The sequence below is a fragment of the Ursus americanus genome, chromosome 36 (assembly GCF_024610735.1).
Source record: "Ursus americanus isolate L20-20 chromosome 36, mUrsAme1.1.p, whole genome shotgun sequence".
NCBI classification, from domain to species: Eukaryota; Metazoa; Chordata; class Mammalia; order Carnivora; family Ursidae; genus Ursus; species Ursus americanus.
In genome coordinates this window covers 13,363,917-13,376,238 of record NC_142162.1, presented here as the reverse complement: position 1 = coordinate 13,376,238, position 12,322 = coordinate 13,363,917, and the positions used below count along the sequence as shown (strand labels likewise).

The window sequence follows — 12,322 nt, the reverse complement described above, 5'->3', positions numbered from 1 at the left end:
ATCTTGAGAAAATTTCCATCTGCAGTGATAGGGAAGGGAACCTAGATGGAGGCCAACTAACTCTCTGAGTTAAGGAGATGAAACAGAGTCAAGGGGGACCAAAGCAACTAGAGTTCACAGACAGAATATCAGAGTGAAGAGTGCTGCATAGAGAGAGGATCCCTGAGATCTGCAAAGGGTTCTCCTAGTGTTCGGCAGAGTATTGATCAGTGCGTACATGTGAAGAAACTACCTGAGGCCAGGGAAAGGAACAGTGCCCTTTGTTCACATAGAGCAGGAAGTAGTGCCTGTTCTCACTGGCTAGACTGAAAAAACTCATAATTTGTGGAGCAATGTGATAGACTACTCAGATAGGTCTTGCTTCAGTAGTGGGGAATAATTAACCCTACAGTGAGCACTGTTCCAGATCCCCCTAACAAATCATAAATGCAGGACCCAAAAGGATCAGACTGTTTCCACGTAACTATACTTTCTCCTGTAACGAAGCCTGAGACTATTTATAAAAATATAAAAAAGCTCAGCACCCAGCAGAGTGAAATTTGCAATGTCTGGCAACCATTTGGTGAAAGATTATATTATAAGGCATGCACTGAAGCAGCAATCCATAATGAGAGGAATAAGCAATTAATTGGAATCAACTTGGAAGTGACACAGATATTAGAATTAACAGGCAAGAACATTAAAAGAGTATTATAACTTTTATTTCATATATTTAAAAAGTTAAGTATATACATAGAAAATATAAAACACAAATCTAACTTCTGGAAATGTAAACTATACTGTTTTCAGTGGAAAATGCAGTGGATAGCTTAACAACAGATTAGATATTGCAGAATATTAGTGAACTAGAAGATATAGCAGTGGAAACAATTCAAAATGAAAAGAGAAAGAAAGAATTTTTAATGACTATGAAAAACCACGGTTGACTGTGGGAAAAATTTGACCTGATACACTTGTAATTCGAGTCCTTCTGGGGAAGGGTGGAGAGAGTGGAAAAAAAAAAATTGAAGAAATAATGGTTGAAAAACTGTCCGCCCACAGATCCAAGAAGTTCACTGAAATAAAGCTCAAGAAATACGAAGAAACACATTGTAATCAAATTGCTCAGAGCCAGTGATAAAGAGGAAAATCTTAAAAGCAAACTAGGGAGGGAAAAGATACATTATATTCAGAGGAGCAAAGATAAGGATGACAGATTTCTTCTCAGAAGGAATACAAGTGAAAAGATGGTGGAGCAATACTTTTTAAAGTATTTAAAGAAAAAAATACAAACCTGACAGCTTGGAATGCCCAGTGAAAATATCTTTCAAAAATGAAGACAAAATAAAGACTTTCAGACATACAAAAGCTGGAAGAGTTTTTCACCAGCAGAAGAAATGTTAGAGGAAATCATCCAGAAGGAAAATGATACCAGATGGAAATATGGATTCACATAAAGAAATAAAGAACCCTGGATCTGTTAATTAGAGAATGTTTTTTTTCCTGTTATTTAAACCTCATTAAAAGATAATTGTCTGTTTCAACCAAAACAGTAACAATATATTGTGAGGTTTATAAGTAAAATATACAATAGCAGTAACCTCTAAAGGCCAGCAGGAGAGAAATGGAAGTATATTAATGTCAGGTTCTTATACCTGAAGTGTTATAATTACCATTTAAGGGTAGGCTGGGATAAGTTAATGATATATACTTATAAGCCTTAAAGCAACTACTGAAATAACCAAACAGGATTTTGCTGATAATCCAATAAAGAGATAATAATGGAATCATAAAAAATAAATTAAAAAAATAAATTAAAAAATAATAAATATAATAAATAATTAGTCCAGGGGCACCTGAGTGGCTCAGGTCATGATCTTAGTGTCCTGGGATGAGCCCCCTGTCAGGCTCTCTGTTCAGCGGGGAGTCTGGTTCTCCCTCTGCTCCTACCCTCACTTGTGTCTCTCTCTTTCTCTCTCAAATAAATAATAAATAATCTAAAAACAAACAAATGGGTTAAAAGTAAAAGGATGGGAAAAGATACACTATGCTAACCCCCCATAAAGAGGGTAATGGCCATATAAATATCAAAGTAGGTTTTAGGACATAGAATATTACAAAGAATAAAGAAGATCATTTGATAATGGTAAAGGATGAATTAATCCAAAAGGCATCATTAACATCTATGCATGTAATAACAGCATCAAAAATCAATGAAGCAAAGAACTGTAAGGAAAAATAGAAAAAATCACAATCATAGACAGAGATCTCAATAATAGATAATAGAACAGGTAGATAGAAAATCAATAGGATATAGAAGACTTGAACAACCTCAGCAAACAACTTGACCTGGTTGACATTTATAGAATACTCTACTCAATAAGAGCAGAGATTGACATTTCTAGAACACTCATGTTAACAGCAGAATACACATTCTTTTCAAGTGCCCATGAGATATTTGCAAAGATAGATCATATTCTGGGTTATAAAATAAGTGTTTGATTTTAAAAGGATTGATATATACTATAAAGCAAGTTTTTTGGCTGTAGTGGGATTAAATTAGAAGTCAAGGGGGGGCGCCTGGGTGGCTCAGTTAGTTAAGTGTCTCCCTTTGGCTTGGGTCATGATCTCAGGGTCCTGGGATCGAGTCCCACTGTGGGCTCCTTACTCAGGGAGGAGTCTGCTCCTTCCTCTGCCTCTGCTATTCCCCCTGCTTGTGCTCTCTCACTCTCTTGCTCTCTCTCTCAAATAAATAAGTAGATAAATCATGAAAAAATTAGAAGTCAGTAACAGAAAGGTAACTGAAAAATCTTTGGTATTTGGAAAGTAAGTAACAGATTTCTAAAAGGACATGGATCAAAAAGGAAATTACAAAGTATGTTGAATAGAATGAAAATGGTAACACAACATAACAGAATCAATGGGATGCTGCTAATGCTGTATTAAGAGGACATTTATAGCACTAAACATCTGGATTAGAGAAGAAGCAAAGTCTTCAATCAGTGGCATTACCTTATGAAACCAACAAGAAAGAACAATTAGACTCAAAGTAAGCAGAAAAGAAATAATGAAGATCAAAGTGAAAATCAGCAAATAGAAAACAAAAATAATGAGGGAAAATCAAGGGAAATAACAGGTTTTTTTTTTTTTTTTTTTTGGAAGATAAATAAAATCAGTAAATCTCTAGCCATCCTGATCAGGAACGAAAAAGACAAGATTTAGATTACCAATATCAAGAATGAGAGAGATAACATCACTTCAGATTCAAAAGATATAAAAAAAACATATGGGCATATTATGAACAGATTTATTTCTATAACTTTAATAACAATGTAGGTGAAATGGACAAATTCTTACCTGTCACTTAAGAAGTAGATAACCTGAATAGCTCTTTATCTATATATGAACTTGAAATTGTAGTTAATTACCTTTTCCAAAGAGAGCTCTAGGCCAAGATGGCTTTACTGGTGAACTCTACCAAACATTTAAGGAGGAACTAATACCAATTCTATATAAGTGTCCAGAAAATTGAAAAACAGGTATGCTTTTCCAACTCCTCTTTTACTCTAGTATCAAACCTTGGCAAAGATAGTACAAAAAAAGAAAACTATAGACCAATGTCTCTCATGACTGTAGAAGATAATGCACCATGACCAAGTGGGTTTTATTTAAGTAATGCAGAGTTGGTTTAATATTAGAAGATCAGTCAATTTAATTCATCATAATTAATAAACTAAAAAAAATCCATGTAATCACCTTACTAGATGCAGAAAGAGCAGTTGACAAAAGTCAACATCTGTTCCTAGTAGTTTTTATCAACAAAGTATTAATAGAAAACTTAACCTGATAAAAGACATCAAAGACAAACCTATGGCTAACATTCAAACTTTTGTGTGGTTGAAAGTCCCATTACAGTAAGGTTTTTAAAAAAATGTATGTGAAAATAAAATACTAACATTAGTGAGACAATTGTTTCATATGTATTTGTAGATATTTGAATAATAATGGAATCATACTAGAACTAGAATGGACCATTAGGGTGATACTAATTCAAACTGTTTATTTTTTATAGGTCAGTATGGAAACCCTTTAAATAAATACATTAGACATTATGAAGGATTATCTTATGATGTGGATTCATTACACCAAAAACACCAGCGTGCCAAAAGAGCAATTTCACATGAGGACCAGTTTTTACGTCTCAATTTCCATGCCCATGGAAGGTGAGTAAATTTATTGCTGTGTCTGAAGTTTTCCTGTAGTTAATCTAAGTTAAAAAAGGAAATTTTATACCATTAATTTTCCTTCTCTAATGGGAAGGTCCCCATTTGGAAATTCAGCCTATGCTAGAATTTGGTATATATGCAAAAAAAAGTTTTCTTTTAAAATGGATTACCCTTTTTATATTAAGGAAACAGTCAAACTTAAATGTTTTTAAATTTATGAATCCAGTCCTCTATTGTATTATTAGGGGATTTTTAAAAAAAGATTTCTTTATTTATTTTAGAGAGAGAGAGTGAGAGAACACAAGCAGGGGGAGCAGAGGGAGAGGGAGACAGAATCTCAAGCAGACTACACACTGAGCACAGAGCGGAATGTAGGGCTTGATCTCATGACCCTGAGATCATGACCTGAAGTGAAACCAAGAGTTGGATGCTCAACTGACGGTACCACCTAGGTGCCCCTAAAAAGATTCTTTTTCATAATTTCCCACTACTTTTTATATGTTTTATGGGTCGATATATCTGTCTTAGGGGGCCAGCAGTGAAGGTAGCTGGTTTTATGTCATTAAATCATTTAATTTCTCATTAACTCAGTTTTTGTTTGTTTATTTATTTATTTATTTATTTATTTATTTATTTATTTATTTAGAGAGCACACAGGAGTGCAGTGGGGCAGAGGGAGAGGGAGAGACTGAATCTTAAGCAGGCTCCATGCCCAGTGTGGAGCCCAACATGGGGCTTGATTTCAGGACCCTGAAATCATGACCTGAGCCAAAATCAAGAGTCGGATGCTTAAGTGACTGAACCACCCAGGCTCCTCTAACTCAGTTTTATCAATTCTAAAATGAATTTGTACGCAGGTTACCTATTGTACTGCTCATTTCTCAGACAGAATTGTTAAGGGATAAAGAACAGAGAGCTAAGGGAGAATGGTAAAATCACATTTATTTAGTGCCTGGGGTGTCCCATGTGTATAGATGCTTTATGTGCATTTTCTTATTTAATCTTCTCAGAACCCAAACAAGGTAAATATCTTTTTATATCCAAGAAAACTAAGGCTCAGAGAAGTTAAATAATTTCTTTAAAGTTACACAGCATAGATTTGAGGCAGACCTGGCTCACTTAAACCCCATATTTTTTTTTCCTCTCTGTGGGTTAGGGGTATTTAGATAGAAAATCTTGGCGTATTTGTTAGACTCTCTGCCTTGCGTGCTGTAATTAGTAAATCTATTCCTTTCGTGCTTTTCCTACTGCTGTAACCCTGATTTATTGTTTAGCTCATAATAGGTTTCCCAGCTTCCACTCCATTTATCATTAAAACTGTCCTATGGACTTCTACAAGATGCCTCTTCCTTAAATGCTTCCTTTTTCATGTCAGCTTATTGCTCTGAAGTCTTCAATTAATGATTGTAAGCCAGATTTCTTAACTTGGCTTTCAGGATTGTCTCGGAATTAATTCTAGTCTATTTTTCAGTAAACTTTATTCTGTTTCCTAACATTGAGTGTCTTTTTCGCCCAGAATGATCTAATTGCTGAATATACCATGAACAGTTCGTTTTCTGTGTCATTTATCTTAAATCTTGATCATTTTTTAATGTACAGTTCAAGTTCTGCTTCTTTAAAGATTTACTTACACCTTCCTTGGAACTTTTAAATAGGTGAAATGTACCATTGGCATTTGATTCATTCTGTCTTCCTTTTCATGTGTGTATTTCATATTTATTTTTCTAGAACTGTTTTTTGTTCCTCACAGGAAGGCATCCTGGCTACTATTTAATAATGTTTATTATTTGTATTTATGCTTAAGTACAGATGTACAGATGCTTAAGGAAGATATTAATGGATGAAAAGGCAGATAAGAAATGCTATGAAACTTCAAGTATTCTATGCAGGAAAATAAATGTATTACTTAACTTATTTTCCATATTAAAAAGTAATGATCATTGTAGAAAAAAGTACTTTTAAGTTATAAAATCTCTTACTTTGATTCAAAGGAGGTAAAAAGATTCATTTTAGGGTCTGTTTGTTTTTCTAGATAAAAATTTTAGTGGCAGCAATTCATGTAAATTTTTATGATCCTTAAGGTATTTTTAAATTATCCATTCTTTATTAGTACCATGAAATAATAAGCAATCACTAAGCCTTCCTAAGTTTTTAGTGACCACCTCAAAATAAATTTAGTACTATATTTCAAATACACTGTAACTACCAAAAGGAAAAGTTGAGTTTCTGGCTCATTTTCATCTTTTAAAAAATAATCAAGTAGAGTTTATTTCTCCTGATTATATGGTAAGGCTTAATCCCCTAGAATCGGATCACTGTATTTTAGTAAATTACAGAAAACAATAAATACTGTTCAATTAACTTAGAAAAGAGGAAAATACTTGAAAAGGGTTCTGCTTAGTTAGACATTTATGACTTGCATTTCTGAGTACTAGTATAGTCTCTGGGGGTGTGTGTGTGAGTGTGTGTGTGAGTGTGTGTGTGTGTATTAAAGTCATTCTTTGTGCTATTTGTTTTATGCTTAAGTATATGAGCAAATTTCTTTCCAACTGGCTTCCAAGTTTCCTAAATAAGAAAGGGTATATCACATACCAAGTTTACAGATATTGATATAAAATGAAGAAATGTTGAGATTCTTTAAGCCCACAGTCCATTCTTAAGAATTCCATGAAAAACCATTGCTTTTGAAATAAAGTTTAAAGTTGTTTGAAAATAAGAGTCATGTGAGGCAGTGCTACAGGAAAGATTGTTAAGGAAAGATAAGTATTTTGAAACATATGTCAGTAATATTTGTTAGGATATTAAAATATTTTTAGATGCTAGGTTAAATAGATAATAGATGCTAGGTTAAAAGATAACTCTTAGCTTTGCTGAGAAATTAGGAATCAGTTTTCTTGATTTCAGAAATTGCTTCACTTGGATAAGTTCTGATAAATGGGATGCCTGAGCGAGCATTGCTTCTTCCTCTAAGCTCACTTAGCAATCATGTATAATAATTATAGCATTTATTACATTTTATTATAACTTTGTTTACATGCATATGTCTGTTGTTCCCTGTGAACTTGAAAGGCAGAGTCTAAGTTGTATTCACCTTTTTTATATAGATGGTGGTCATTGAAGTTATTTGCATGAGTGAATGAATGAATGAAGCATTATGAAGAGAGCACAACATTTATAAGCATATAAAGTTCTGACAGGGGAGGTAATATTTTGTTTAGGTCTGGTCCTTACCAGAGAGTTTAATCAGAAAAAGTATCAGTTGCTTATTGCGTATTTAATTTGATGGATAATAAAATACACTAAAATATTAAGAAATGATTTTCAGCTTAAATATTGTACAGTGTGGAATATCTCACCCTTTTTAACAATTGTTCCTAATCAGTAAGTGGCAGGCAGATTTATTGTATTGTTGAGTGCAGGATTTTTAAAATACTTGTGGAAAATTTGTTCTTTATGAGTCCTCAGGTTCATGTGAAAGTGTGTGGTGTGCCAAGGACTGTCTGTTGTTACTCCCTTCCCTTAGTCTACTTTGATACTAGGAAATGACGTGTTGTATCCTACCATCCCTGGCTTCGTGGTCTTTTGTTTTGGGCTTGTACATTACCACTACACTGCAGTTTCATTAGGAATTTTGCTAGTGTGACTTTAATAAAATGTAAATTGTATATTGTTCAAGTCTGGGCTTTATATAATATGCTGAAATATTACTATAGTCCTGTATTGATACAGATGAAAATTTAGAATAGAATTATCTCTTGGGCTCATCCAAGAGTACTAGTATAGCCTGAGAAGAATGGCAAGATTGTTTACTAGTGATTTTTAGTATAGCTCACAATGAGATTCTGATGTTGTATATATATTTTTAATTTATGCCTTTTGTTGCAACTATCATTGAAGAGAAGCACAAGGAATCATTCCACTATTCCTTTTTCCTAATAAAACTTCTATAAATTTTCTGAAATACTTCATCATAGTGGTATTTAAAAAAAAAGTAGAAAGAATATCTGAGAACTCTGATATAATACAGTTTATCTTTTTGGTAGGAAGTATATACATATACTGTTGTATTGAACCGTGTTTTTTCTTGTTGTGTGGATACGTATTTTTGAACCTTTTCCTTCTTACCTTGTTTTCCAAATTATGGACCGTCGTCTTTGTTTTCTGGTCTTCTCACCACTTGGCTAAAATGTACAGCCTTTCATATACCGACTTTGCATTTGAGTGGAAAGCCGCTTAGTAAAGAAACGTGTGATTTTATAGAAAGGATAATAAATGTATTGAAACGGTCATAAACTAGGTAGAGAAAGGAGCACTGCGGTAATTCAGGATGTAATGGAGTTCTCTTCGAACTTCATATGTGTTATCTAGAGATTTCGTATGAGCCTCAGTTTCCTAAGTAAAACCTTGAATTTTGGACACGATAATTTTTAGGCCCCTTCCTACTTTAAAATACTATAAAATATACCAGTAACACTCAAGTAACTAAATTTTAAAAAGTCAAGACATTATGTAGTCAGTAATAAACTATTTTTTCTGCCTCTCTGTTTAATTATTTGGGTACATAATAAATCAGAAATTGTTTCTGTCTAATACGTGATTTGTATTAGAATCTGGTATAGAAAGATACCAGATATTTTTATTTATTTATTTTTTTATTTTTTTATTAATAACGATTTTTTATTATATTATGTTAGTCACCATACAGTACATCCCCGGTTTTCGATGTAATGCTCGATGATTCATTAGTTGTGTATAACACCCAGTGCACCATGCAATATGTGCCCTCCTTACTACCCATCACCGGTCTATCCCATTCCCCCACCCCCCTCCCCTCTGTAGCCCTCGGTTTGTTTCTCATAGTCCATAGTCTCTCATGTTTCATTCCCCCTTCTGATTACCCCCCCTTTCTTTATCCCTTTCTTCCCCTACTGATCATTCTAGTTCTTATGTTCCATAGATGAGAGAAATCATATGATAGTTGTCTTTCTCTGCTTGACTTATTTCACTAAGCATTATCTCCTCCAGTGCTGTCCATGTTGTAGCAAATGTTGAGAACTCATTCTTTCTGATTGCTGAGTAATATTCCATTGTATATATGGACCACAACTTCTTAATCCAGTCATCTGTTGCAGGGCATCTCGGCTCCTTCCACGATTTAGCTATTGTGGACATTGCTGCTATGAACATTGGGGTGCATATGGCCCTTCTCTTCACTACGTCTGTATCTTTGGGGTAAACACCCAGTAGTGCAATGGCTGGATCATAGGGTAGCTCAATTTTTAACTTTTTAAGGGACCTCCACACGGTCTTCCAGAGTGGCTGTACCAACTTGCATTCCCACCAACAATGTAGGAGGGATCCCCTTTCTCCACATCCTCTCCAACAATTGTTGTTTCTTGCCTTGTCTATTTTTGCCATTCTAACTGGCGTAAGGTGGTATCTCAGTGTGGTTTTGATTTGAATTTCCTTGATGGCTAATGATTTTGAACATTTTTTCATGTGTCTGTTAGCCATTTGTATGTCTTCATTGGAAAAGTGTCTGTTCATATCTTCTGCCCATTTTTTGATTTGTTTATTTGTTTCTCGTGTATTGAGTTTGAGAAGTTCTTTGTAGATCTTGGATACCAGTCCTTTATCTGTAGTGTCATTTGCAAATATATTCTCCCATTCCGTGGGCTGCCTCTTAGTTTTTCTGACTGTTTCCTTGGATGTGCAGAAACTTTTAATCTTGATGAAGTCCCATAAATTCATTTTATCTTTTGTTTCTCTTGCCTTTGGGGATGTGTCATGAAAAAGGTTGCTTTGGCCGATGTCGTAGAGGTTGCTGCCTATGTTCTCCTCTAGAATTTTGATGGATTCCTGTCTCACATCGAGGTCTTTCATCCATTTGGAGTTTATTTTTGTGTATGGTGTGAGATAGTGATCAAGTTTCATTCTTTTGCATGTAGCTGTCCAATTTTCCCAGCACCATTTATTGAAGAGACTGTCTTTTTCCCACCGGATGTTTTTTCCTGCTTTATCAAATATTAGTTGCCCAAAGAGCTGAGGGTCCATTTCTGGGCTCTCTATTCTGTTCCATTGGTCTATGTGTCTGTTTTTGTGCCAGTACCATGCTGTCTTTGTGATCACAGCTTTGTAGTACAGCTCGAAATCCGGCATTGTGATGCCCCCAGCTTTGTTTTTCCTTTTCAACAGTTCCTTGGAGATTCGGGGTCTTTTCTGGTTCCATACAAATTTAAGGACTATTTGTTCCAGTTCTTTGAAAAACGTTCTCGGTATTTTGATCGGGATAGCATTGAAAGTGTAGATTGCTCTGGGTAGCATGGACATTTTAACTATGTTAATTCTTCCGATCCATGAGCATGGAATATCTTTCCATCTTTTTATGTCTTCCTCAATGTCTTTCAAGAGTGATTTATAGTTTCTAGAATAAAGGTCCTTTACGTCTCTGGTTAGGTTAATTCCAAGGTAACGTATGGTTTTTGGTGCTATTGTAAATGGGATGGATTCCCTGATTTCTCTTTCTTCGTTCTCGTTATTCGTGTACAGAAATGCGACTGATTTCTGAGCATTGATTTTGTATCCCGCCACGTTGCTGAATTGCTCTATAACTTCTAATAGTTTGGGAGTGGCTTCTTTTGGGTTTTCCATATAGAGTATCATGTCGTCTGCGAAGAGAGACATTTTGACTTCTTCTTTGCCGATTTGAATACCTTTGATCCCTTTTTGTTGTCTGATTGCTGTTGCAAGGACTTCTAGTACTATGTTGAATAATAGTGGCGAGAGTGGGCATCCTTGTCGTGTTCCTGATCTTAAGGGAAAGGCTTCCAGCTTTTCCCCATTGAGAATAATATTTGCAGTAGGCTTTTCATAGATGGCTTTTATGAGATTGAGAAATGTACCTTCTATTCCTACACTCTGAAGGGTTTTAATCAGGAAAGGATGCTGTATTTTGTCAAATGCTTAGAAAGATACCAGATATTTTTAAGTGCCAGATAATGTTTTGGAGAACTTATACATTTCTTTTTTTTTTTTTTCCTGATTTGACAGGATGATTCTTCCTAATGCCTTAATGGTATGCTTACAAACTTTTCATAACAAATGGTCAGATATTTGCTTTGACATTTTCTTTTGGAGTTTGGAACTTAAGTTCTCCCTACTGCTCAAATATGAGGGTATCAAGAATATGGCCCACGGAATCTGTAAAAGACATAAGTATTTCCTTTTGATGGATCCTGACTGGATTTGGGTTAGTCTGAAAGTATCTTGGGTTTTATCTTTGTCATACCACGAGTGAGGTAGCAGAAAGCTAGGACACTTTTAACTCTATGGACAAACCAGCACACTTTGAGCAGCAGAGGTAAGAATCCAGGCAGCACAAACAGATGCCAGCTCATAAACAAGAACACGAGAATACATTTGAATTGTATAAAAATGTCGTTATGCATGAGGAAAAACAAAATCTTGAAAAATACTGACTTGGCACTGAAATCTTTCCTAGCAAAATTCGGGCAGGTTTGAGCAAAAATTTATAAAGGAAAAGGATATTTAATTAGTACCTACTTTATGGCAAGTACAGTGCTCTTTAATATATGTTATTAAGCTATATTTCACACTGCTTTGTGTTTCAGCTGTGGAGTTTCGAGGACGTGATATTCTTTATTCCTGCCTGTTTTCTCTTTACACAGAAATTAAAAGCCTAACAATTTTTTTTTAAAGGCCTAACAGATATGTTTTTTTCAAAAAAATCTGAAGGGACACTGGCTATTTGAATTACTTCTTGAATCATAAGGAAGAACAAGAGCTGAGTTATATTCATGTTAATTTTGTATTTAAGAAGCTAAGTTGAGAGCTGATGATTGTTCTAACTTTAGCTTCTTAGATATGATTTCAATCTGAAATACCATTTTTATTTTACATGTTTTTAAGGACTACACTAGGCTTTATATGGAAGAGATGGAATGAGTGTAAAAAAAAACCAACCCCAAAACCTGAGCTTCCTCCTGCCCATTTTGAAAACGGAATGGAAGTAAAGAGTATGAAAGTCCTTTTCTGGGGTGCCAGCCATGCGACTCTTAATCTCAGGGTGGTAAATTTAAGCCCCAGATTGGGCATGG

At 34.8% G+C, this 12,322-nt stretch overlaps 1 protein-coding gene across 3 annotated transcripts in view; it reads left to right on the top strand.

Annotated features, from left to right (window-relative positions):
• ADAM10 (ADAM metallopeptidase domain 10) overlaps nucleotides 1-12,322 on the top strand; it is a 133,787-nt gene that overhangs the window by 31,884 nt on the left and 89,581 nt on the right. For all 3 annotated transcript variants that reach the window (XM_045786677.2, XM_087859170.1, XM_045786763.2), the window contains exon 2: nucleotides 4,052-4,202. In XM_045786677.2, coding sequence (XP_045642633.1) covers nucleotides 4,052-4,202 — 151 coding nt within the window. The remainder of the gene's footprint in view (nucleotides 1-4,051; nucleotides 4,203-12,322) is intronic.